The sequence below is a fragment of the Labrus mixtus genome, chromosome 3 (assembly GCF_963584025.1).
Source record: "Labrus mixtus chromosome 3, fLabMix1.1, whole genome shotgun sequence".
Taxonomy (NCBI): domain Eukaryota; kingdom Metazoa; phylum Chordata; class Actinopteri; order Labriformes; family Labridae; genus Labrus; species Labrus mixtus.
Window position 1 is genome coordinate 25,303,166 of NC_083614.1, and position 27,193 is coordinate 25,330,358.

General features: G+C 39.4%; 1 protein-coding gene across 1 annotated transcript in view; it reads right to left on the bottom strand.

Moving 5' to 3' along the window:
- Window positions 1-247: 247 nt before the first annotated feature.
- LOC132971985 (hemicentin-1-like) overlaps window positions 248-27,193 on the bottom strand; it is a 35,375-nt gene continuing 8,429 nt past the window's right edge. The window contains exons 2-12 of the mRNA XM_061034815.1: window positions 16,931-17,001; window positions 14,578-14,736; window positions 14,361-14,483; window positions 13,112-13,283; window positions 12,259-12,373; window positions 7,954-8,066; window positions 7,554-7,817; window positions 7,300-7,444; window positions 5,962-6,083; window positions 4,551-4,820; window positions 248-435 (exon numbers count right to left, since the gene is read on the bottom strand). Coding sequence (XP_060890798.1) covers window positions 248-435; window positions 4,551-4,820; window positions 5,962-6,083; window positions 7,300-7,444; window positions 7,554-7,817; window positions 7,954-8,066; window positions 12,259-12,373; window positions 13,112-13,283; window positions 14,361-14,483; window positions 14,578-14,736; window positions 16,931-17,001 — 1,742 coding nt within the window. The remainder of the gene's footprint in view (window positions 436-4,550; window positions 4,821-5,961; window positions 6,084-7,299; window positions 7,445-7,553; window positions 7,818-7,953; window positions 8,067-12,258; window positions 12,374-13,111; window positions 13,284-14,360; window positions 14,484-14,577; window positions 14,737-16,930; window positions 17,002-27,193) is intronic.

Below are 27,193 nucleotides of genomic sequence, written 5' to 3' on the forward strand. Positions count from 1 at the left end.
GATTGAAGTCATGGTGTCTGTCCCAGCCTGGTTACTGGCAATGCAGCCATACACTCCTCCATCCTTTTTCTCCATGTTTCTTATAACCAGTGTGCCATCAGGAGTCATTCTATGTCTAAGTACAGAAAATATACAATTCAGTATTTTTTATGGAGAGCTGTTACTGTTATAGTTAGTCAAAAAATACAAATCAAGTTAAACACATGTAGCTTTATTTCCAGCGTTGGAAACCGTATTTCAGAAAAAATTAGAAGAGTCCCCCAAACTGTTTACGTATAAGGAGATTAATTGACCTTTTGGATGCCATGATGAAGATGTCATTGTGAGTCCAAACCAGACGTGGTGGAGGATAGCCACTGGCCGAACATCTGATCCTCACTTCATCTCCTGTTGTAAAGGTTTGGTTTCGTGGCTCTACTGAAACCTTGGGCACCTCTAGAGGAAAAGAGAAGCCATGAAAAAATCAGTTAATATTCAAATAGAGGCACTTGGTTCCCATATTAGAATGATAGCATAGGTTAAATGTATTCAGTCAGCACATTTTGAGTCAAGCTTGAGTCAAGTTTGTGAAAGTTAAAATCAAAGCAACAGTAAAATAAAATAAAATTGTTCCAACAGGAGAGCAGAAACTTTTAGTGTCACTGCGGACTGGAGGAGTGAGAGAAGTTACTAAAACTAATTCTGTTTCACAGCATTTCATTCACCATCATTTCCTCTTTATTGGTAAAACAATGGGGGTTATTGAACCCAGGCGCAGAGAAGTTATGAAACCTTTTTTTATTCAATGGATTCATGATGTGTAACTGAATCCTTCAAGCACGTGTTTTCTCTTTTCTCTTTCCACTGCTTGAACTATCTCCAGTGTCTTAGACCTTGCCAATGTGCAGAAAACAGAGTGTGGGAACTTCTGAATAAAGAGATGGAACACTTTTTCTGTCTTTTTTAGACGACATAGAGGGATTCATTTAGAGGTGTATATATTTTATTGTATGACAAGAAGTCATACTTAAATTATTAGTGTAAAAACTACTGAGAATAATACACTGATTTTGCCATTATTGTAGGCATGACTTATAGTTTTTATTTTCTGTAGTTTTTACAGCTGTCAGTTATGTCTCACTGTCAGTATGTTGTTTTTTTGTCTCTTTGTTTGTCTCTATTCGTCTCACTCTGTCTGCCCCTCTATCCCACTTTCTGAGCCCATCAAGTTGAAGCAGATGGCTGCCCACCAATCAGTCTGGTTTTGCTCGAGGTGTCTCTCTGTAAAAAGAAAGATTTCTCCTTGTACCAAGTGCTACCTCATTAGTGGATTAATTTACAGTCTCAGAGCCTGATTCACTAAGAATGGATTAAAGCCACTAATAGATTAAAAAAGGGCACCATTTGCTCTAGCTATCTGCTCCCCATCAAGCTCTAATTCAGGAATCATGTAGCGCTAAAGATATTGAGGCTTGCCCCATGTAGTTTGCTGTTGTTGGGTCTGATGGGGGGGGAAGAGCTAGGAGGGAAGACGAACTTTGTCAGGAGTTATTTTGATGCCAGAATAGAAACATTTTAAATGACTTAAAACAAATCTTCCTCTCTGAATGGAGAAAGCAAGCGCAACTCAGAAAGCTCAAGACAGTTTTGAGTAGCTGACAGCCCCATACTGATGAAATCCCTGATTCTATCAATGATAGTAGTGTCAAAGTAATATTTATATACTTTGTAAACAGATTATTAATTCTTAAGTCAGCAGCAACAGGTGTGGTCTAAACCTGATCTATATGTAAAGAGTCATACTAAACTTTTGTTGTAATTTGAAGCCATAGAAATTAAAGTTGTCATTCCTTGCGACCTTAAACATCCAAAACAGACAGTGTCTTTTGGATGTTTGATGGAAGCCTGAAGTCACAAGTTCAAAGGTTCACACGCCAGTACAGTAGGTGTGAAGGAATGTATTGACTTATGACTCATTCTTCCACTTCAATCATCAGTGATGCCACGTTTTGAAGGAAATACAGCTCATTTACCAGACACTTATAATTTACAGGCAATAATTTTGATGTATTACAACCCTGACTTGAACAAATTGAAATTCCACCAACTTTCCACCTCGATCCTCACCTTAGTGGCGCCTAAGGCCACACTGTGCTGAATGTATGACCCGGATAGGTCATGTAGGGCCCCTTGCTGTGTTTATAGCCAAGCCAGGTTCTCTCTAATCGTGCTTCTTCCAGGTTGCAAGGTTACCCTACTCTGAGGGGGGCAGGGACACTCCGGATTTAAGTAACAAAGAGTTCTATAGAGGGTAGACACATTCCTCTCCCTGGACTCAACAGTAGCCGACACGTGTCAGGAAAAAGTTTGTCTTCAGTCATCCCTTCATCACCTGCTCGGCATTCACTCCCAATCATTATGCATCCTGCTTCTAAATTCAACTTCTTCTTCTGTGTCTCTTTTTTCCAGAGTCTCTCTACATTCATCTCTAAATCAGATTACATCCACATAATGACTGCTGATTTTACGTGTGCATTTAGTATTTTTACACATGCAATGCATTCTGCATTAAAACTGTAGGGTTGGTTGGGTAACAACAAAAGGACTGCAGAGTCATTGCCGGTAATGCCTCTGTTCTCTACCGTCTGACTCTCAAACAAACAAACTCAGGATTTGAATTTTTCTATTTTTTGTATTCTGTTCTCACAATAATTAAAAAGTAAAAAATTAGATTTAATTTCTGTTACAGATTCATAACCACAAGGGCTTCTGTGCTGATACCTCATTGGTTTGACTCTCTTAAAGCTTCTGTGAGGAACTTCCATTTGACAGTAGCACCTCTCTTACTGATCTTTTCCTGTTTATCTGTAAGAAAGTTTTTTCTGATCTTCCTTTTTTTGGGGGGGGGGGGGGGGGGGGGGGGGGCTTCTTGCCTTTATTCGATAAGACAATTGATAGAGTTGGTAACCAGGAAGAGAGAGAGTGGGGTATGTATCATGCATTTAGAAATATTGTCCTCAGAACTCTCTGTTGCACGGTCTCATTGGTCAAAAGGAAAGACATTAAGTTCTTGGTCTGAATGTCTCTCAGTTGTAGAATCTGTAGCCAGCAGAAGGGAAGGTTAATTGGGGGTGGAGTGGGGGTATGGTCTGCCACCATGGAGGTAAACGAGGGCTTGGCATTTAGTTGTGTATACTGTATGTTTGTTTGTTTTGTTTGTATACAAACAAACAACTCACACACATGCAAAAAGTTAAGTTGTGTATTTATTTTGACTCGGTTGATAGTTGATACTAGGATTATGATCAACACTCTTCAGAATGTTTATGTATGTAAACACGCTGTCAACTCAATAAAAAGTTGTTCATAAAAAAAGAAGAAATAATAATACTTTATGCAAATGACAATGTTAGCTTTTGAAGGTCGTATAAAGGCCTCACTATTAATTTCAGTCTGCTTTATAACACTCAAATCTCCTCACAGGAGATTCACAAATGCCAAGTTGTAAAAACACGTGCATGTACTGTGCAGTATATTGACTTTTAAAATGTGATTATAGTTGATTTTATATCGAGAAATGGTCAGAAAATATCTGTTTTCTAATGTTGTTCACTTGACCCACTTCAAAGTGAGACTAATAACTAGGATGACCACGGGGGTGTTTAGGAAACCCCTCAGGGCTTGCTGACAGCTGTTTTTTACACAGAGATTTAGCAGTTCTGAAGCACAAAAAAAGAAAAGCAGTCAGACATTTGTTCAAGGAAAGAAGAAGATAAAAAGAAACATGTGAAAAGATGATGTGAAAAAGGACACGCAGGTGAAGGAAATGTAAAAAGAGAAAAATACCCAGTGAGAAAAGGAAAAAGTTGAAGGAACAACTGTGTAACTAATCACTCAGTGAGACGAGCCAAATGACAGAGCTGCCCTCCAAACCTGTCTGCAGCTTTTCAAGCTGTCACTGGGGTTTACCTTGCAGACACCACTCCAAGTTAAATTCACAGCAAGCTTTGCAGTGATTCAAATTTAGGTCAAGTTAAACAGTCAGCTTAATGTGACGTGGAACGATTTGTTTTTTGCTTTAAAAAAAGAAAAAACCTGGCAGGAATCGAGGAATTTAGTCTTTAGAATTTAGAGGAAAGTACGTAGCATATGGCCTTTGAATTAACTTCTTCAGGGACGGTTTGTTGGATTACAAAGTAAACACTGGATATTCATTTGGACCGATTGAATTATGTCAGAAATGTCCTCGCTGCTCTCACTTCATTCATCCCAGTTCTACTTTGCTGAAATCTTCACTTAAACCAGGTTTTAGCAGCTGTATTACATTGCCATTTCCTGGCCTGGTGCAGTCCAAAGTTCAGTGGTTTCATACAGATAGCCAGTGATACTCCATCTTTACAACAAAGTGTTCCTGATTCAGTGTCAATTAAGTGTTAGGAACAAGACTATGAGAGCTGTCCACGGATGGAAAACTCTGTGTAGTTCAGCCTGAGTAATTCAACCAAGTTGCTTCAGATTTTTTGCTTAAGTGTATTTCAACATGAGCAACGATATAAAAACACACTCATCACCTTGCACTGTCAGGTAGATCCGCTCTGCCATCACCCCTCCTTCGTTTATAGCGATGCACTCGTACCAACCCGCGTGATCTGGGCTCACCGAGGACACTTGAAGGGAGAGGTTCGTCAACACGTTCACCCGTGGATCCAGACGGGCATCGTGACCTCCTCTCAGCCAGGTGAGGTTAAAGCTGACGGTGCTGACTACGCGGCAGGTGAGGACGGCGCGGGAGCCAGGAGACGCAGTTACATTCCCCTCCACTGTGATGGCTGGAGGTGGCTCTGCAGGAGGAGGGAAAAACGATGTTAGCAGCTGGATTAACAGAAAGAAAGCTCAAAAGTTTAAAACAAGTCGGTGCTGTCTAGCTGCAGATGATGTAGAGACTTGTATTCCAGTCAGGAGTAACAATGTTCCTAAGAATACTAATTATTTTTACTCAAATGTATTTAAAGCTCCTGTGAGGTCTTTTTAGCTAGTCATGAAACACACGGAAATGAATACTGAATAATTGAAAAAGGTGCACTCTTGACAATTTGGGATTTTTTTTTTTTATAGGGCCAATAGTGAGACTAGGTATAAAACATTGTACTTACACACAGATTTCATCTGGTTCAACTATAACATCCTTAAGGTAAAAAAAGAATCATCACCAAATTACTGATTACCTCTAGTATGAATATCTGTGAGATGTTTTGTAACATTTATTATTTGTGGGACCAGACTTGATTTCAAGAATGTTTTTTTGTAACTGTGTACCTATAGTATATCACAGTATAGGCACCTTACTAGTCACTCTAACTTTCTTGGTGCACAGCAAGATACTTATTTATGACCTTCCATGTATTCTCATCTTACATCATAGTTACGGTACGTTGCTTGTCAAACCAAGCACACAGCCCATAGAGCGTAAACCTCATGACATGATGGCTGTGAGGCATGGATTACAATCTCCTGTTAGGCTCAAATTTTCCATAAAGCCCCATGTACTCTGTCATAATGCAGGCTCTCTGCATGGCATCTCCAGTCGTACTCCTTGGATCCTATAAAATAGAACCCATAGTAAATGGCCCTTGGATTCCAACTGTATGCCCATAAGTAGTGTAAGCGTGAGCATTGGTGTGTGAGGGGGTGTGTACATGAAATGCCTTTAAGCTTTATCCCTCTGACCTGTCCTGGCTCCTTACACAAAGTGATAGGGGGAGGTTACCAACAGACCTTTAGCATTTCTGTAAATATACAGCATTGTATTGAGTCTATGTAGCGAGTCTGGCTTCCTTTTGCTTCAGGTAATATTTTTAACCAAATCCATTCATGATTTGTGATGACAGAAGATCTATTAATGGACCATTTAGTGTATCTGCTTGTTATTATGATTATGATCACCCTATGTCAGAGTGAATGAGTGTTGGTATATGTGCTTACCTGATACATCCAGGAAGGTGCGAGTCCTTCCTGTCCCAGCACTGCTGATAGCAATACACTCGTAGTAGCCCTCGTCCTTAAGAGTGACCTGGGGTATTTCCCATGTGGCATTGTCAGACTCACTAGAATCAAAAAAGAGGAACATGTAACACCGTTATCTTCAATATCTGTTGTGAATAATGGTGAATCCACTTCCACTTCCACTTTACACAACCCTTTAAGAGCTGTATATCCTGTTTGTGTTTGTCCATCAGCAGAGAGAAAAGAGGCCAAACCATTCATTGTCTCACAATTAAACAATCTAGGTCATCTGAGCTCAGTTTCAGTTTCAACATGATGGATTATTTTCCCCAAACCCTGGTAAGGTAAGAGAAGGTCAACCAACAAATCTGCTGACCAAAACCAATTCTGACTAAATACATGTTGCTGAAATAACCTTCTGGCATGATTAAAAAGGTATCTCAGACTTTGATGTAACAATCTGGGTAAAGTCATAAAAATGTGCTGATATTTTATCTTTTGACAGGTTGGAGATGGAAAACAGATTAAACGACTTTTTGCAGAATAATATGCCAAAAATATATGTATATTGGCAGTTACTACATTTTGGGAGCGGTAAACACTTTACTTCATGTCCTCTTGATATCTGACCTCAGTCCCATTTTTACCAAAGTGGTAAGTCCATGGAGGTACTTTTTAAAGGATTTAAAGGTTATCCAGCTCAATGGTCTTTCTTTACACCAAGGTCCAAAGGTCTGTTAAAATCAGGACAATTAGACTGCTGTTGTTTGTTGCAGGGACCTTTTTGGGGGGGGTTCAATATTTTCCCTGGGAATTTATTTAGACCCGGTTCCTGCAGTGGAAACTAGGGATATTTCTAGGAGACTAATTTCCTAATTGGTTAAACTGAATTTTTAATTCTGACTAACCGATTTTACTAGAGCAAGTACAATACTGCCAGACATGCTGCTCCTACGAGATGCTATCTGTTCACTGTGCTTGTTTAGCAGGCCCATTAGGTGGAGATGCAGCCACTCAGTGTCTACAGCCAGGGCTAGTGGTGGGTGCTGTTGCAGTTTCAGCCAAACATTTGACCGGCATCGGAGTGTTAACATATAGAAATATTAATAGTTTGTTTAACTGACTAGTAATTCTGGTGCCGACTGGTGAGGATGATGATGTTTAACCATCACTTAACGTAGACATCCCTAGTGGAAACATTTCTCTGTTCTGAAAGAGTTTTCCTTCTGTGGATTAACGCTTTATGAAAAAGAAGCTGTTGTACATTTGACTGAAGTTGTCCCTGAATAAAGACATGTTCTCCACTGCCTTATTTACCTGAAGAGTTGGTCCACCCCAAGCCTCCCCCCATCCCTGCTGAAGCGCAAAGTAAAAGGGATCAGGCTCTCTATCTGGCAAATGACAGCCCCTCTTTGGAGGTAGTATCCATGAGTTGTGGCTGGCATCTGCACCTTAGGGGCATCTGAAAGACAGATAAAGGAAAACAGAGAACAAAGTTAACACTTAAGATGTTAATCAATCCAAAAAAAACAAGCAATATAGATAAATATTGATTAAAAAGCATCACTGACCAGGTTTAATGCTGGAGAAGGAGACACTGGAGACTCTCTGGAACATGAAACCATCCAGGTCGTATCCTGTCACCCTCAGGAAGAAGGCCTCATTGGGTGGGATGAACTCTGTGATGTTCCAGAGGCCGTAAGGCTGTCGATCAGGGTAGTAGCGAATTGGCAAAGTTTTGATCACTACACCTGTGATTGACATGAGGTCTAGCCTGTCAGCTCGAGCAGGAGGTTTAAGCCCAGTGGTGTTCAGCAGAATGTGGGTGGGAATGCCTGGAAAGTTGTCACACCATATATTTTATACTTCTCTTCTCAAAAGCTAAAGATGTAAGTGAACACAACAGGTGAAAGGAAAACACAGACAACAGCTGTGGTGTTTTTACAACCGGGTAAGGTTGTCCTCACTGACCTTGAACTGGTCGGCTGGAGGTCTTTTTGAAGTCCAGAGTGGGTTTTCTGGAAAACCCGGCTCGGAAGTCAATGGTGCTGAGGCCTGAGATACGAACTGAGTGTCTTCCTTCACTAGAGGTCTGCATGACAGAAAGGGGACACGTAGATTTACAGATGTTTGTCTACAAGTAATGGTTAGTGCATGTGTGCTTCTTCTTTTATCGCCATGTGAAGACTTTGTCTTGAAATACTGTGCAATATTAATTATTCATATGAAACAAGCACTTTTCACAGTCACATCTTTATTATTTGAATTGTTTTGTCAATTTCCTCTGTTGACACTCAATGGTGTCTGATTGTATAAACTCAAGGAAACAAAGAGCGGTCCCATCAAAGGCAGTGCTAAGTGGACTAAATGACAGACACAGCACTGGGACTGTTGTGTAACAGCCCTTTGTGTGCCAGCCACCCCGTGCGTGTAAAGACAAGTCACTTGAAGTAAGTCAAGGCTGAATATCTTACACTCCACAATCCAGAGATGACCAATTCAGTCTGACATTCAAACTTTAATCAAAAAAAGACAACCACTATAATCCAAAAGTGGCTAATTGCTCATTTTGTCTTCACCACCAGGAGGTCTTTTGAAGCTGTGACAGATGCACAGACGGAGTAATTACAATGAAATATAGGTTGTTGAGAAGTGGAAACTCCTCACCTTAGGTTAGACACCTTGGATGTGTTGCAGACATTGACTCATGAGGCAGAGTGAGGCATGCAAACCTAAACTGTCATTTGCGATTGCCTGAAATGAAAGAGCGTGTGTGGGTTTACTGCCTTCCAAAATTACTGAGTTGTACCTGATATTGACTTCAATTCACTGTGAACAGAACAGCAAACCAAACAGGAGCCAGCAGACAAAAAATAGAGCTAAAAACAAAGAGGTAGCAGCATGACAAAGGAGATCTGGCACAACCTTAAATGCTAATGCTTACCATCATAAAAAAAAAACAATACATGCCTTGGTCATCAAGCCCTGCCCTAACAGCAGCCATGGAAATATCCTGGGTCTTTAGTGTGGTTGCAAATGAGGCCATAATAATGGGAGAGGTCCTTTAAAGGTCATGCTATTACCAAAGACAAGAGCAGTCCCTGTCATTAGAGCGTCACATTTCCCATTTTAACACCCCGCTGCACAGATTGACCAGCACAGGGTCTCAGACACACCCACACCCTAACCCTAACCCTCACACACCAGGAATCAGCTCTTTTGACTGTGTAGAATAATGAAGGGACAGAGGTTTGGCTCTAAACAGTTCTGCCCTTAAAACAGAGATTGTACAAAGGTTAATTGTTTTGTTGGAATAATTGCTGTATTTTTAAGTTCTATTAGAGACCTAAACAAATGTACCTACAGGCAAAAGTGTATTTGATTGTATTATATCACATCGCGTGGCGTCATCTTGTGCTCTACAGTATCTCATTGTATAATAGTATAGTATTGTATCATATCATTGTAGTTTCTTTGTTCATTGTTTATGCAAGACAGAATAATAACATAAAATCAATCAATAATCATGTACTGTATTTTCTATTGTGTCTTGTGTCTTGCACTAATTTATGACATCTAAAACTGTGGGTGAAACTTTGGAAGTTGAGGTGATGGTGTGATGTACCCACCTTGTAGACTCCACTGCCAAATCCAATTAAAGGAAGATTTAAAAGGATCAAATTCCTCTTCACACACAGTCTATTGCCTGGGCCTAACACTCGGGTTTCACAGGCCATTACCATTTCTGAAAACCAGCATGGAAGAACAGTGAAATCCCCGCTAAACTATTTCCCCACATTTCTGCAGATTGTCCTGGGAAACACAGCTACAGATGATAGGGAGGTATTTTTAGTCTGATAAAGTACTGTGTGGGAGACTGAGGTTGGAAAAGTTGATGTCCAAGAAGAGAAATGGGAAAAACGAGATGTATTGGGACCAGGAGAGAGAACAGAAAAACAGAATATGCTCTTTCTGGGAGAGATAATGTTAGTTAATATATCAAGAGAATAATGCATTAGGTAACAGAAAAGAAGATATGTGAAGTGAAGAAAAGAGATTAATGAAGAAAGATGAGACAGGAGGCGGAAACAAGGCAAACAGGATGGAATTACGGTGAGGGGATACAGTTTTTTATCTGTTTTAAATCCTTCATCACTTCAATGAGCACTGTCCATGGAGGAGGTCACTATATTAGCTGTATGTGGATTAAGATGTAAAAAAGTTGAAATTTAACAGAAAAAACAAGTGTTGCTGATCTATTCATCTTTGGGCAGCTTCTTATCCTGAAGTTTCGTGTATAAAGTGATCCCAATAAATTAACCAAAAGCTGTAACACATCATTCTAGTGTTTTATTGTTTCCCTTATACACAACAAAAGAAAGCCAGCAATCCAACGGACAGAAATGTTGGTAAATTGCTACTTTTTTTTGTGTAAACGGGGAAAAGGATCCTTACACTTGAGTTTAGTGACAGACCACAGCATGAGATTAACCTGTGGGTTAAGTGCAGTCACAGCTGGAGAGACCTTCTTTCGTCTTGTACAATAAGTCAATACCAATTCAAAAAAAACAAAAATTAAGTACTTGAATATAACGTCCAAGTCCTGATTTATTTTTTGCATCGGTCTCTTGAAAAATAAAAATAGGCCAAAGAAATTGTTCATACAGTGATCTATGGATCTCATCATACATACTGAGAAGGCATTCGAAGACATGAAAAACACATTTTTAATCACTATCTCATGAAGCAGGAGGTATAACTCTAGCCTTGTGAAGAGAGAATTTCCGCACACTGCTCTTGCTCAGTTTCACCATTTATTAGTAAATGACACAATGTTTTGGCCTTAAGGACCTTTGTTAAGTGTGCTCTGACAAAGGTCCAGTGAGAGCACACATGAAAAAGGTCCAGAGGGATTGAAATGTTGGGTAATTTCCCTAATAAATGGTGATCCTGAGCAAGAGCAGTGTGCATCATTTTCCCTACTCAACATGCAAAAATGAAAGAAGAAAAGGCACAACCATGAATCAGTTTTAACATTCTGCATGGTGACATGGTACGGATTACTCAGCATCAAAAACCGCCACAAAAGGCAGAGCATTGTTAAACTGTGTGTCAGAATCACAGGATCGTCCCTTTCTGACCTTTCTTATTTATATAAAACAAAGTGTCTTAAGAAAGCACAGTCAACCTTGGCAGATCAAAGTCATCCTTTGTCCAAGGATTTTAAGTTGCTGCCGTCAGGCCGCAGATTCAGCCTGCCAGCATGCAGGACAAAGAGGTTGAGAAACTCATTTGTTCCTGCTGCCATCACCTTTTTAAACCACTAACTGTGTTGCGTCTGTTTCTTAACTATTGTATTTATTTACTGTCCTTTCTATGTTGTTTGCTCATTTCGGGCTGTATGTATGTGTGTGTTTTACTGCTGACTGCAAAACAAATTGCCCTCTCGCAGGGATAATAAAGACAACCTTGAACCTTGAACCTTGAACCTTGAACCCTCCAATTTTGCCAGAGCAACTAATGGAAAATCTCTAAGGCAAATATGCAAACAACTCAGCATATATGTATCCCCATCTGTAAGTGCAATTTCGGGGAAGGAAACACACAGATGACACAGTTTTCCATCCAATCTCTTCTCCTGGAAATCAAACGGGCGCTAACACATAACACAGCTATGCAGAGAAGAGGGAAAGTGTCCCAGCAGGAGCCTTCACTGAACACAGAGGCCATCGAGGCCCCTTTAACAAATCACTCAGGTAAAAATGCTTGTCATTTCCCAGCATCTGGCATTGACAGTGCACGCAGTCAAATGTGTGACCTCTTTTGAATAACCTCGACAACAGGGTTCCAACAGTTTCCACCCTGCAAGGGGAACAAAACAGCACAGGGGTGCCCCCTGTACTTTTTGTGTTGACAGCAGTGGCCTTGAACATACTTCATCTTCATTTACCAGGACTGTCTAAAAAAATCATCTTAATGCTCAAATGTGTCTTTTTGATCATGCTTTTGTTCCCTTTAAGATGCTTCCACCAGACGCCATGCATGTTAAACTGATTAGACATCACTGTTAAGTCAACATGCTGATATATTACTGCAGTAATTCATCTTAAAGACCATACTCAAGGACACAACTCCCTCCTGGTGTGTTAGTTGTGACCTAATTCCAAGGTTGTACGACTGAACTACACGCCGTAAGTCTTTTAAAAAGACAGCTCTGCTCTGACAATTGTGTGGAGAAGCCTGTAATTTTACTCACATTCCCAATTAAAGTATGACTTGTTTACCTTGATAGACCACATCCCAGGCTGTGGATCCTTGATGTTGACAACCTTGGCAGAGTTGGGAATGTGTAGGAGCTCAGTCAGGCCATCACTCTTCCCCACCACTTTCCCTGTAGGCCAAACATGAACACAGAGACAATTACTCAACTTTTCTGCAGCTTTGACTTGTTCTGTATTATTGCGGAGTCTTGAGTTAAAAATCTTAGTTTTTTGTGTTTAGGTACCTGATGTTACCATCATGTCTTAAGATAATGCTTTAATAACCTCTAAAGACACAGAGGCTCCTCTGCAGGTGTCTTTTCACTATTATCATTACAAAGAAATAACCATTATCTTCTTCCTTTACTCTCAATTTTCTTTCCTGTGACAAATGGCCAAAAACACAACTCCCTGATATTCAATCATAATTATTAACATTTAAAAAAAAACAATTTTCAGGATATAAGTATCATTAATACATGTTTGGTTTGTTTATCAGTGAATCAACATAAATGATGCAAAAGCAGCTACACTAGCAGAGCAGTTTCTCCTGTCACAACAGGGGTGAGGGCTTTTTTTTTTTTTTTTTTTTACAGAGTTCAAATTCTTCCAAAGATGCTCAGATGGGTTGAGGCTTTGTGTCTTTGTCAACCACCACATATGATTCAAATGATTTCCTCTTATCAAACTTATCAAAAATGCATGTGCATCTGTTGTTTCTCCTTTCTATGTTTTCCTTTTTTTTTTTATAGATTCTTTTTCACATTTCACAGTTCATACATGTGCTAAAACCATATCAGATTAGAAAATAAAAAAATCCTGGAATCCTGTCGACAATCCGGTTTATTGTGTGCGAACACTTTTCATACCCTGGGGGTTTTTTATCTCGATGTTAGGCGCCAGGCCACTGAGCGCCACGGTGACTTCTTTCAGGCTGGGGTCAAAGGGCATCTGCCAGGTGTTGCTGACCCCAGCGAAGTGATCCGTGGACAGCAGGTGGACCTTGGACGATTGCACCGCCTCCTCCACCCATTTCAGGACCTACAGCGATTGGAGGGAGATTTGAAGGATGCAGGTCATGATTTTTTGCATATACTGTATTTTTTTTAAATATATATATTTTTAATTAAAAATAATCTTGTTATGTAAATCCAATAATTTTGGAACTTTATTAAACTATAAACAAAAATTACACAAATACGGACACACACACGCTTTCAACCCCGCTCACAAGGTCAACCGCACTACATGTTCAAAGCTTTAACCTGGAAGTTTCTTACATGTTCCAGTGTACCGCCCCCCTTCTTTCCCCTTTATCCAGAGAAAAACTTAACAGCTACTGTTTGAGACCCAGACCATGGGGCAATTTTACTCTGTCTTATCAAAGAAGCAGGCATTTACTATGTAAAGAAATATGATTCAATATGTCTGGGAGTAAAGCGGGTTTAAAAGACAGTTAGAAATCATAAGATTCATGCCAAAAAAAGTAACATTTCATGATTTGTCTTTCATCTGTCTGTTCCTTAAAGCCACAACATCAGTGACTTTGTCAATTTGAACAGATTCTTTCAAAGTAAGCTCTGAAACAGGATAGACCACACGCACGAAGAGAAAATTATGTTCCAGAATTATTCAGGTTTTTTTTTTCATAATCTAGAATTCCCTGCTCTACAAGAAATAACTGTTACCCACAACTTTCAGGTTGAGAGATGACCTACTGTACCACTAAAACACAGCCGCCTCAGCATGCTATTCAAACTTCAGGCTTTGACTTAAGTTCTAGTCCAGCTCTGCTGATTTACTTCTTGGAAAGGTTAAAAAGAGTTTAGGTATGCACAATCAATTAAATGTTTCCTGTAAATCTAATCCGGAGTCCAGACGTATGCATGGGCACAGCAAAAGACAAGAGAGGCTGTAAAACCTTCTTCTGTTATTTAATTTACACAGTGTAGAGGCAGAATTTGGCCAAGATGAAATGGTTTTGAATACGGTATGACCAAATGATGTTTTTTTCAAAGGAGAACCTTTTTCTTTTAACTATGAAACCTTAAAACTTCATCCAAAAAAGCAAACAGCTCTAAAGACCGGATCCAAATTTCCAGTTACAGATTCTCTTACCTCGTTGACCTGTTTCTTGTCTAGATGGAAGACCTGCCCAGAGCTGGTGGAAGCGATCTCCTCATAAGCCTTGTAGCCAATATGAGTCCGGTCATCACAGTCCCCAGTCAGCACAAACACCACCTACACACAAACACACACATAGATAAATACAACTGTGATCACTTTACCTTTAAGCCAGTACACAGTATGCTGTATGTTGTAGTAATGTCCAAACCTGTGACTGCTTCTGCTGAATGAGCTGCAGGACTTCATTGGTCAGCTTATAATCTTTGGATCGGGCATCTGTGAAGACATATATAAAGGAACCCGGCAGGGAAATCTCCAAGGCAATCTTGATGGCACCAATGCTCATCTCTGGACAGTCCCCACCTCCCTGACAAATAGGAGGATATCATCAGCATACAGTGTTAATATATGTATTGTTGTGGGGCATTGTGGAGAAAAGCAAACAAGATATGCACACCAAGAAGCTCCTGTTTCAAAGATTTATTGATAAGTAATTGTGTGGCATTATGAGCCTCCAACACAGTTCTTTAATTTCTCCAACTATTATACTTGTTTTAGTATGCAGTCATATGTAATATATAGTCATTCATTATATCAAGCATTGAAGTCTAATGCTTTTCTTTGAAGAGCTCTTGATATTCCCATTTTTTCAGACGTTGGAAATTAGTGCATTCAATCGTTTATTGTTGAGGTCTTAAGTGGTGAAATCATCATAAAATCACCATTTTCACCTCTTTGTGAAAACATATAATCAAATAAATGTCTTAATGACAGTGTAAACTAAAATTTTATTATATATAGATTTTAGAGATGTACCTATCAAGTTGCCACTAAGTTTAGGTAATACATAACGGATAGACATGGATAAATTAGAAATTTAAACTAGAAGGCATTTTTGTAAAGCTCCCAACAATACATATAATTGGTAAAAAAAAAAAAACATCATATATCTCTTATTTATTCAATTTGTCAATCAATTTGCTCACTTTCATTATGGCCATAATGACAGCCTTTCCAAACGGCAGTACATAAATCACACCGCCAAGAGGTTTATCAGTGGTATCTAATGAACTATGTTTATTTAATGATTTGCGTTGATAAAGCCCATCCAAGAGCAACAAACAGAGTTGCATGGCAGTATTTGTTGTTATGTTCAATCTGTCTTATTCTGTTCTTATTTGTGTTACACAATTATCTCTGTCTCTCTGTCTTCTTGGAGGGGTCAAAGAGGAGTGTATTCTGGAGCAGTGGTTCTCAACTGTTCTCAAAAATCCCTTTTAAAAGATGTTTGTTTTGTTTCATCTCTTTGTTCTGTCATACTGTATGTGCTTTACCGTCTGAGGTCCAAACGACACCATTTTTCATAAAACAAATCTCTGAAGTGTGGGTCGCAATTTCTTATTAAGGAGTTGGTGGTGGGTCCTGAGGATAGACCAGTTGAGATCCCCTGCTCTTAAACATTCCCACAGTAACATTTTGGCTGTCTGCAGGGTTCAATATTATGCAAGGATGCATCGCCCCTTGATTAACATCTGGAATGGAATGACCTATGATTTTATGCCAGGGGGTGCGGAAGGTGAACAGACAGGAATCATCTGTCTTTCATGAGCCCCAGAGTCTAACCTATGGCCAAAAAATATACTCCCCCGTGCATGAGATTGACCCTAAAAAATGAGCCTGATAAACCCTTTGTGCACTTTCATTACTGAGGCTTAAACAGACGAAGTGTTCCGAACATCCTGACCATTAAAAACATCTTCTCTCATGTCAAAAGAATTTCAATTTCAAGAAATATAAATTGCAAAGAGCATCTCTTCCATTCTTTCATGCCAAAACCTCTTAAGAGGTTGTTGCAGGTGAAGCAGTGAACGGAGGAAAAACAGACTCAGGAATGACGCAGTGAGTGAGAAGAAAGTGGATCTCTCCGTTTCTACACACCACCAGCTTGCACATCAGATTAACATTGGCACATGTCAAAGATGCAAAAATCTTTTTTCTCTAAAAGAACTCTGAATGCCTTGTCTCTATCTGTGTCTTTGCCATCATTTGACATGAGGAGAAGAAGCAGTTTTTGCTCAAGAATTACATACCAGGATTTCTGCACAACTTCCTTTCTCTTTCCAAGCAATTACACAAACATCTGAACTTGGCAGGACTGTGTTTAGCTTTCTAGCCATAGTATGTTATTGTTTATACATTTGTGTTTAATGGAGCAGGAAGGAAAATAAACATGGGATGAGTAAGAGGTTTTAGTTTTGATAAAGCAAGATCAACATATGTCCAATGTCTGGAGTTTTAAGTGTGCTGGTTACTTATGGAAGTTGATTATCCAATAAAATGAGAACAGTATTCCCAACTGTATCGTAAAAATACAGAAAATAAATTATAGTTTGAAAAGTTTTTTCATCATCCAACCATGACAGACCAAACAGGCTAACAAGATGTCTGTAGGTACCAGTCTGCTTTTATCAAGGCCAGATGCCCTTATGCTGACTGCTAAAGCATCCACGCTGCTGCTGCTGCTGTTTCCATGGTTTGATTAATGTGATCTCTGAACTCACCTGGACATAGAGCTCTCTCAGCTCATACTGGAACTTCTTGGGGTCTGTTGTGATTGTTATGGGCCCAATCTCTGTGAAGAAACAACAGAAAGAGGCTCAGTGATTAAAAAGGCCAAAGGCTGAATTAGTATCAAATAAAAAACTTCAAGCATTTTTGTTTCCCAAAGTCTTCTCTTTAGGCAAAATATTAGTATTGGCAGATATGTACGGATGTCCTGATTAAAATGTCATATTATGACACTGCAGTGCAAAAAAACATTTCAGTAAAGGAGAAACATCTAACTAAAAGAAGAAGAAATGGAAGGAGGACAGCTGCACATACTGATTGATGACAAAAGGAAAACATAAAAGGAATGGCAAATGAGATTTGAATTATTGCCATAAGATGTTGTTATAAGGACAGATTACTGTAGATATGATGAGGTTGCAAATTCAGACCTTTCTGAACCAAATAATAAACCAAAATACAGCCGGACTGTGCAAGACCTTGTTTAGATGAGACAAGGAAAAGCATAACATTCTCACATTTAAGAAGAAGCTTGAAGTTTAAGAAGTTTTTATTGATAATTGTAAGAAGATTCAAAAAAAGTTTCTGGCTATTACCGGTAGTTTGTTGAGAAATTAAGTTCTAGTCACTGACAGTTGCCGGTAACTTTGCTATGGTATTAATAAGAGATATCATGAACACTTCCAGTGTTCAAGACAACAATTTTGCCTCTGTATAACCTAGAACTAGATTATCTGTGAAATAAGTCTGTAAATCTGACTATGATAAAAACTATCTTTAATGTCAACGGGTTAAATCAATCCGGGAATTTCAGCTGCCCTTCCTTCACTTCCCTGCTAGCTCACCACCTTTATGTGGACACAATTGAGCTTCATCAGGGAGGGAGTGCAGCTCTGTGCAGAGATAGCTTCTCTCCACCTTCAGATTCAAAACAAGAGCAGACTGCATGGAGCAGGACACCCTTTTTTTTGGAGTGTTTATGCCTCAATATCATAAGCGCTGTGTGCTTTGTGATTTAGACCTTGAGACAGAGGACTCCCCATTAGAGCCCATATTAAAATGTCAGTTTGTATTCATTTAAATAAACATGCTTATAACATGGCACTATTAATCAAATAAATCGTGTTGCTAACCTTAAATAGTTGACTTTTTCTACTTGTTCTCATCATTTAGAATAGAATAGGAAACATAGATAAAGATCAAGACAAGCAAGATGGTATGGAGAGGCTTCATAACTCCTCTTCAAAACCAATGGTTGATATCCCTGAGAGTACATCCATGTTTTATACAGTTTATGGCTTTGGCCTAAGTGAAACCACATTTTGTCGCACCATAGAAGAAGACGTCCACTGCTGCACAGTGACAACATGCACTGTATTCTGTACCTCCAGCAGTGTTGGTAGTCAGTTACTGCGGTTTCTTAGCTCACTTTGTTCTATCCCTTAATGAGCTGCTAAGCCCCTTTTTGAGACAAATTGTGTGACTTTAGCCACTGCAGCTGTGCTGTGGAATGAGACGGATGAGGGGGCTGCAAAAAGCACACACACATATACACACATATGCAGACACTGCAGATCTGCACATGCAAGCAGATTGAAAAACAAGGTTTGCCTTGTTGAAGAGAGTGCAATTTCAAAGGATCCCTGACTTTTGAAAAAGGATACACATTGAACTGTTTGACAGGGGTCTTTCACTTTGTCTAGATGCCAGAGCAAAATGAAACATTTGGTTTAGTGGCCTGCTGAGATCACTCAAACATACTTCTGTCTTCTGTCTCAAGTGCTTTCTTATATTTAAACATTTAAGAATGATAAAAAAGACAACTTTACAGTGCATGCCATGAATAATCATACGTTTTTTTTTCCTTTCTTATATTTTATTTCAAAAGCACTCCACTGGCACGATCAATTTCTATAAGAACATGTGCAAAGAGGCAAGGAGTCTTTTTCCAAATGACCCAGATTTTGGCACCCTTCTAAATCTTCAAGGTGGAGCGCAGGAACATATTCTGCGATCTGAAACACTTTTGAAAACGAACATGGAAATGTATCTGGCCGCTTTGAACGGAACATGGATCTCAAGCCAGAGTTTTCAAAGATGGAAAAGATGACCTCTCTTCTTCTGGGAGAAGTTCCCAATGCTGTTGTTAGTATTCTTTAGACACTTTTTGCGACGGTTCATCCAACCACAACAACCGTCTTTGCCACAGCACTTTAGAAAACACTCAAGAAACCAGTTCTTAACTTGTGTAATGATCTTTGACATCGACATATCAAGATACAGAGAGTACTGACGGTCATTTTTATTTTTAGAAACCAGAGTATGAGTGCTGCTTTTAAGAATACAGTCTTAGACTCACAAACATTAATGCCGGATGCGTACCTGCAGTCCATATAACTGCTGGGGGTCGAGTGCCTTGCACAAGAGCATCTCATGATTTGTGTTCTTGAGCATTCCATTTTTGATTTACAAAAACAACTTTGCCCTGCAGGAATGGAGAGCCAAAACAAGTCCTAACCGAGTCCTTACACAAAATTCTAATACTTTTTTGAGGAAATTATAGGTTCTATAATTTTAAAAAAATGTAAGAGAGGAAAACAATAATGCCGTCTTCCTCATTTGTTCTTGCTGCCACACAGGAAATAGTTGTAATGCTTTCTCTGTGATGAAAAGGGCCATGTAAGTGGCATGAACACGGCCAAGTGAGTGAACTCAGAGTGAAAGAATGCTCTAAAGTCTGACAAGAAGCAACAACAAAGGGGAGAAAATGCCCAAAACAAACACAATCAAAATGACGATCTGCATCTTATCCTGTCTTTGAATCAGTTGTTTAAGTTGTTGGCACAATCAAGACAAATGATTCCAGCTTGCAGCTTCATATTCTTACCGCATTCATCCGTAATGCCGCCTGTTAAAGTATGCATCTGCAAATCACGTGCAAGCTTAAGCAGTCGCAGAAGGTCTAATCGGATGGAACAGACTGGGCAACTGTCCAATGGCCAACTCTGGTTCACCTCCACTGACATTAGGGCTTAAAGCAATTTGCTGGGAATCGCTTGTGTATGTGGAGTGAGCTTCTCTTTCCTCACAACATCAGCACCAAGGAATTTCAAGGCAAATGCATGGAAAGGTCACAGACGTCCATGTCTTCAAACCAAATAACACTCTCACACAATTTTGGCAGCAGTACTTCGAACAAAAGCAATTCATCTGCATGAAAGACAAGTGTAAGACACAGTGTCCTTCAATGACGATATTTTCCTGACCATGATATTCTGTGGCAGTTTGGGAAAGTTTGGTCTTTACATGTTTCCGTTTGATGCCTTAATGACCTTCTGCCACAGTGGGGAGAGTTTATCACTTTAGCCATTTAAGACACTTGTTTTCAATGTTTCATACCTGAAGGCAAAGACCAGGATGTTCCTAACTCACAATTACTCATCTGGCTTATAAAAGCCTAATCACAAAGCTCCAGAAAATGAGTGCTGTGACAAAACAAAGCAAGAGCGACCGGAAGGACCCCGATAACTTGAACCTGCTGTTCATCAGTGCCAGCAGCAGAGCAGTCACAAATGGAGATGTTCTTTTCCTTTTTGCAGGCACAAGTTCATTCATGGTTCAACATTTATGAGTTAATGTCCCCACAAGTTTTTCAAACTCTAATATAAGAAGCTACAATAGCTGCATGCCACCAAGTACTTTGGAATAGTACCCTGGAAAGCCATACCATACCTGTACCTGCAGTATTAACCTATAGGTTTAGAGAGATGTTTCCACTGCAAACAGTACTCTCAAATGTAAACAGAGTTGTTCCAGAATTACAGCTAGGGATGGGAATTGAAGTGTAACTCGTGTTAAAATTCATGATGCATGGCCTACAGTAAAGAAAATATCACGATAAACCAATTTTGTGAAAGCTGATATGTAATAAGTAAGACAATCATATAATGATCAACAATCATGATTTCTGATTAACTGAAGGAATGCCCCTCAAAACCTCAAGTGCAGGATTAATGTTTTTATTCACTATAATCTGAGGCAGTTTCATCCTTTAACTCTTTTTCACAGCTGTCTGACATTAACCCACTGTCAACTTCTTCTTTGGGCAGTTCACTTTCACTCATGTTACCATCATTCATGTCAAAAGCTGCAATGTGAGAAGTTACGTCAAACTTCACCTTCAAATAACTTTAATTATTCGTTAGGAACTTCAATTGTGTAAAAGCATGAAGTGATGATGTTGTAAGTCAAATTTCCTAATCTGTTTATACATTTTTTTTACATTAAAAATATGGATCTTTGGCACCAGCCTTATTCCATAATTACATCACACTAGTCGGGACAACATTATATTGCCTTATTGATATTTTGTCCCATTCACCACCTTACTAACATGGCTTCAAATCTCACACAGCACAGTACACAACAGAACATCTGGACCTTTTTTGATCGTCTACAGAGAAACATTTTCAAATAAGAATTTGCCTCGAGTGTTAAGATTCTTTTCTTTTTTTTAAAGATATTTATTTTGGGGCTTTTTAGATTCGTAAATCAGGGAGACGGAGAGTGGGGAATGACATGCAGGAAAGCAGCCACAGGACCTCGAACCTTGGCCACCTGCTTGGAAGACTACAGCCTTCATACATGGGCCGCACACACTAACCACTGCGCCACCAGCACCCCGAGTGTAAAGATTCTTTATCTCACTATTTTATAATGGCAGTCTTGTACATTGCATGAAATGTCACTTTTTTGGAGTGCAGGGTTTCTATATCCTAATGCTGGGTACCTCAGCAGAGTGGTTTTTTCTTACAAAACAAGCTGGGAACCCGTCAAGTATCACTGACCAATGTATACCCTCTTGTATTTATGGCTCATTTTGGGGCTTCTGTTTTAGCAAATGGTTTCTGAAAAAAAAGTCTTGTTTTTCCATTCAAAGTTGAAGTAGGGATCAATAAAGAATTAAAGCGTTGTCTGATGAAGGATTATGGGTTAGTAACTTTGATTAAAGCTGATGCATTGCTCTCCTTATCCAACAAAACCCAACAGGTTACACAGCATATGCTGTAGCTGTTACTGCACTTAAGCAACAGAGGCTGTAAACACACACTGCTTTCTGTCATTCTGCTGACTCAGGGTAAAAAATCTGCCAGAAGGAGTGTGGCTGTCATCCTGACCCATAATTCATTTAATCACCCCCACTGAGCAAACACATGTAAATCAGCACACAGTGCAATTAGTGAGCCTTGGAGAGGGAAGTGTCCAACACGTAACATACTGAGTGAGAAAGAGCAGACATGGTTCTGTTGAAGTTGTTGCACTGTAATGCATACAGCATCGAAAGCAAACAAATGTAAACAACTAAAGGGTCTGTAATTACCTTGGTATGAGAGTGCACATAAAAACACAATGCCCTCTACTTAATTATTACACATCTTTCTTTCAATCTTGCCTATTTGTCCTTTTCTTTAATTACTTGTGAACTCTTTACACGATCCTTAATTGTTGTGTTTTCGTCCTATTTTTCTCTTGTCTTTAAATTCATATTTTTAGCCCCATAACAAATCCTTATTTAAAGATCCATCTCTTCTTTTTTTCAGAGTTCACATGTGTGTATTAAGAATGGGTGGAGTGGGGAGGAAGTGGTCAGAAGCTCTCATGGGATAATAATCTCCACTTTTGCCTCTTTAACTGTCAACATAAAAAGATAATTCTCTGGTTGATGAAAACTGACTCTATTCCAAATCATTTATTTCGCCTTTTCCCTTGAATTGGATTTTATGCTTGTCAATCACCCTGCTACTAAAGCTATGCCCATTCTCACCTCTCTTTTCCTGCCCTTCATATGCCCCTCTGTTTCTTAACATTTTCTTTCTGTCCTATATAACAGTGCCTCCTCTTTTCTTCCCTTCCCTGCTCTTTTAAACTTCTTTTAAACCATCTTTCACCCTGTCTGAATCCCCAGCTGCCATCCGATGACTGAGGTTTAGCCCCGAGCGACGGAGCTGACGACAGGCTTGATTTGAAACCACCACAAACTGAACTTGTGATGGAAACTTCTCCACACCACCAACAAAGAGAGAGAAAGAGAGGGAGCAGGACCACCAAGCAGCTAAACCCTGCTACCCGCCACAATTGGAAGTGTCTCAGGATCTCCATTAATGTTGCTCATGAATTCAAACGAAAACGTGAATAACTATAGTGTGACCAAAGTGATGCACACACCACACACAGGCATGTAATCCCTCCCAGATGCACGGCCTGATGGAAAGCATGTTCCAGATACTGACGACAGCCCCCAGTCATCCATGTGATGTGATAACTGGTGCTGGAGGCAGGACCCAGAAGAGAAGGCAACCCCAGGGTTTGTCTGAATTAAGTGGTAAAGGGAAAAAGGACTTGGACTTGTCTAGCATCTTTCTACTCTTCTGACCGCTCAAAGCTCCTTCACACTACATGTCACATCCACCCATTCACATGGTATTCACACACTGATGGAAGAGGCTGCTACGTATAGTGCCAAACTGTCCAACAGTACCGTTCTGTTCACACCCTGTTGGCTACGCAGCGGGTTCAGTGTCCTAAATGATTAAGTATGTGCAGTGCATACGAGAACGAGTGTGTGCTAGTTTATAACTGTCATTTATGAGAATGTGTGGTTCTGTGGTGCGGTCATTTATGCAATGAAAGCAACATGGTCTCCTTGCAATGGAAATAGAAATCTCCTGCCTGGGTTTGTATGTTTCATTATGGACTATAGCATTAAAGTAATTATGTAATTCTTTGTTCTTCGTTTTATTTGGTAATAATTGAATAATAGTAAGGGAAATATAGGATGTGGATTAATGTCCTTTATTCCACTGGAAGTTCAAACTACATGTTATATTGTATGAAATGATATTCCACTGAAACTGGATAGTTCTGTCCTTTGCTCAATCAAACATCCCTTTGAATCTCCTCAGCAGCAGTTAGCAACGACAATGATCTGAGGAAAAAACTGTTGTGGTCAATCAAAGATTCCTAAAGATGCAAAAAATCTGTCATCACGGGCCGTCTGTTTGCTGTTATCACTCGTGGTTTTCATAAATCATATCTAGAAGTCATAAATGCACAATAGGCAGTAAAAGTAAAGGAATTGACGGATGTTTTCCACTTGTTACCACAGATGTTCCATCTGTTCGTGGATCGAGGAAGGGGGATCAGGGGAAGTGATCATTGCGGACCAGACGCAAACGTCTTTTATGATGATCAAAACATTATCACATGTCTGCAGTTAAAAACTTTTAATCCAATTATCACCACATTCTCTATTTATGACCGAATATGTTGTATGCCATTGGGGATTTCTACTCAGAAAAAACATAAAAGAAAGAGTTCAATGTAATATATCTGTGTGGTTAGGTGACCGCATTGACTTGAGGACAAGAGGAATGCAGACAAATATGAAAGGAGAGGATGGTCATATAAACTGCATTATTTTTGGTTCTAAACACGGTACTATTTGATTTGTGTTCTTCATGTGTTCATGAAGAACACAAATCAATCGTTTCTGCCTCATGCCTGCAGGCAACAAGAGAGATGTTTAGGAATATTTTTGCATGCTTTTGCAAAAAAAGCAAGTGTTGTAATACAGTATTTATCCAGGCCATGTACTAAAGCTTGCACTGAGCAAGAAAACATTGCTTAAATATAACTTTAGATTGTGTACATGATCTAGACAGGGTTAACAATACATACATCCATTTAAGTTAGTTTACCTTAAATTTGGCCAAATTCTTAATTGTTGATAGCTTTATAGCTTATGGTTAAGTTTTGGCTACCAGTACATCACATACACATCAAAAATTGACTCGTTATTGCCTCTCTAAAGGTTACTACTCTACTGTCATACAAGGTTTATCGAAGTAAAAAACACTTTAATCCTGTTGATGGTTTTAAAACATGGTAAACCAAGTCTAGTTGGTTGCGAATCATTCAAATATTTAAATACTTAAATGTCTGAAATCATGATGTACTTGGAATTGAATTTTTCCCCTACTGCCAGAATCTGGTTTGTTTTAAGAGTTGTGGCCATAGTTCACAGAAATAGTTACAGTATCAGCTGTGTAATCGCCAAACTTTCTAAATAGTTGCTAAGGGCACTACTTTTTATCGACTCCTAAACTTTTTTTGTTTTCTATCATTATTGACAGACAGCCGGGCTTCTGGGTCGGGCTGGATGAAACTGAAAAGCAAACAGCTTGTGGTCATAAATGGTGTCGACACCTTTGCATGGTTCCAATAATTGATTTAAAGAAAAAGGACCCCAACACAGATTATGTTATGGTGTGCATCTCTCTCACCCATAATGCATCACAGCAAAGCGCTAAGACTGATGCTTACTTTATTACCATGACAACATATACAACATGAGAGGGAGGTCTGGAGAAGTGGATGAAAAAGACAAAGCTGTGGATTAAAGAGGCATCAGGTATCGTTGTCTCTCTTAAGTTTCTAAACACCTCCCTTTAAAAGGGCAGAAACTGGAACCACTGAAAGAAAACAGAGGATGTTGTGGCGTTTCTACATATGGTAACCATTGTTGAAATAAAGGCCAAAGCCTGAGACTTGATTGAGGTTGCTTCTCTGATTAATGTCAGAAATAAAAGTGAACTTTACAATTGAATGTGGCTTTATAATTGCATATATTTGTCTCACAACAATTAAGTACAGGCCTTGAGAATAAATGGTTCCAACCTCAATATTTCAACCACAGCGCAAGTTCAGGACTAAGTATTTTACAAGTGATGGGGTAGTCCAAGAGTGCTCAAAAGTGCCTCGGTGGTGCTTTCTGCTAAGAGTGCCTCTTTTGTTTTATTGGGGAAATTCTAAGTGTGCCTGCTGAAGCAGACAGATTATATCAGATGCAGCAGATCTGCACAACCGACCACACACAGATACACACTCACATGTACGAGACAGTGATTTTAAACCAGCAGGTCGCAGCACACAAACGATTCATCAGAACTGCCTATGTGTGTTGTTTAAATTTAAGATCTTGATTGATTGAGTTGGAATATTTGTGTGGTCAGCCTATTTGGACATAAAGTATTTAACCTTTTGAGATTTCAATACAGTTAGCCACAAGCTTAACATGTGTTTATCATGGGTTTGAAAAAAAAAAACCCAGCTTGATGGAAACAAGCACAGGTGTTAATGGATGAAATGTGTTGGGGTGAATCCAGTTAAACACAATGTTTATTGTTTAATGGTGAGCCCCAGGATTTCCAGAACATAGAATGTGTGCTATGGCAAAGAATATGTTGACAAACTCCGGTCTTTGGTGGTCTTCAAGATAAATTACTTCCCCCAAAACATAACCCACAGAGGCAGGGGGAAGAGGGCACTGACAGCCTGACCTTGAGCCTTGCAGCCTGTAATTAAGATTCTCAAAACACTTGTCTGGTTCAGACACATTTAAAAACCACATAGGCCTCCATGCCAAACAAAATTCCTCGATTTTTAGTTGTTTAACCCTCCTATTACCATTTGCTTCTTACTTTATGCCCTTTCTTCTACTGCAGACACATGGATATGTCAACAGTCGTTCAGACTTTCAGCAAATACTTAAGCTCTACATAAGGAGAAGAGAGAAAGAAGAATCAGTGTGGAAAGACAGACACAATATTTCCTTGCTTACCCATATAGCAATTTTGTTCAGAGCAGCTATGCTCAATGACGAGACTGCCAAAAAGCCAAATAGTGTACATTAAATTCAATCTTTAAGTATCCAACAGAACAACCAAACGGTTGGGATTAACTTTTTCCACAGCAACCCATGAGCTCATCTGTTTTTTTGAAAACAGGCTGTCACTGGAAAACTTGCAGCTCTTGCATAGCTGTAAACCTGTGGCCCTGAGATGAAAACATCATTAAAATTTTACAAGGAAGTAATGCCTTTCCCAACCAGGAAGACAGAATTAAAATAAGTCAACAGTAATTGACCTTTTGGCAACAATGCTGTCATATTATCACCTTACAAAGTAAAGTAGCTTTGGTTAAAGTGTTAGCGCACAGATGCCATAGCAGCAGTTACTAAACAACATCAGTATTCATTTCAAAATGGCTATTTTCACTCTCCTTTTACCTAACTACTGAGATAAAGAAAAATGTGCCTCTTTAGCACCAAAATATTTCAGATTTTGGCTTAGGTCGCACTCACATTAGGCAATCCATACCGCGCCCAAGCATGTTTGACCGCCAAAGTCCAGTTTATT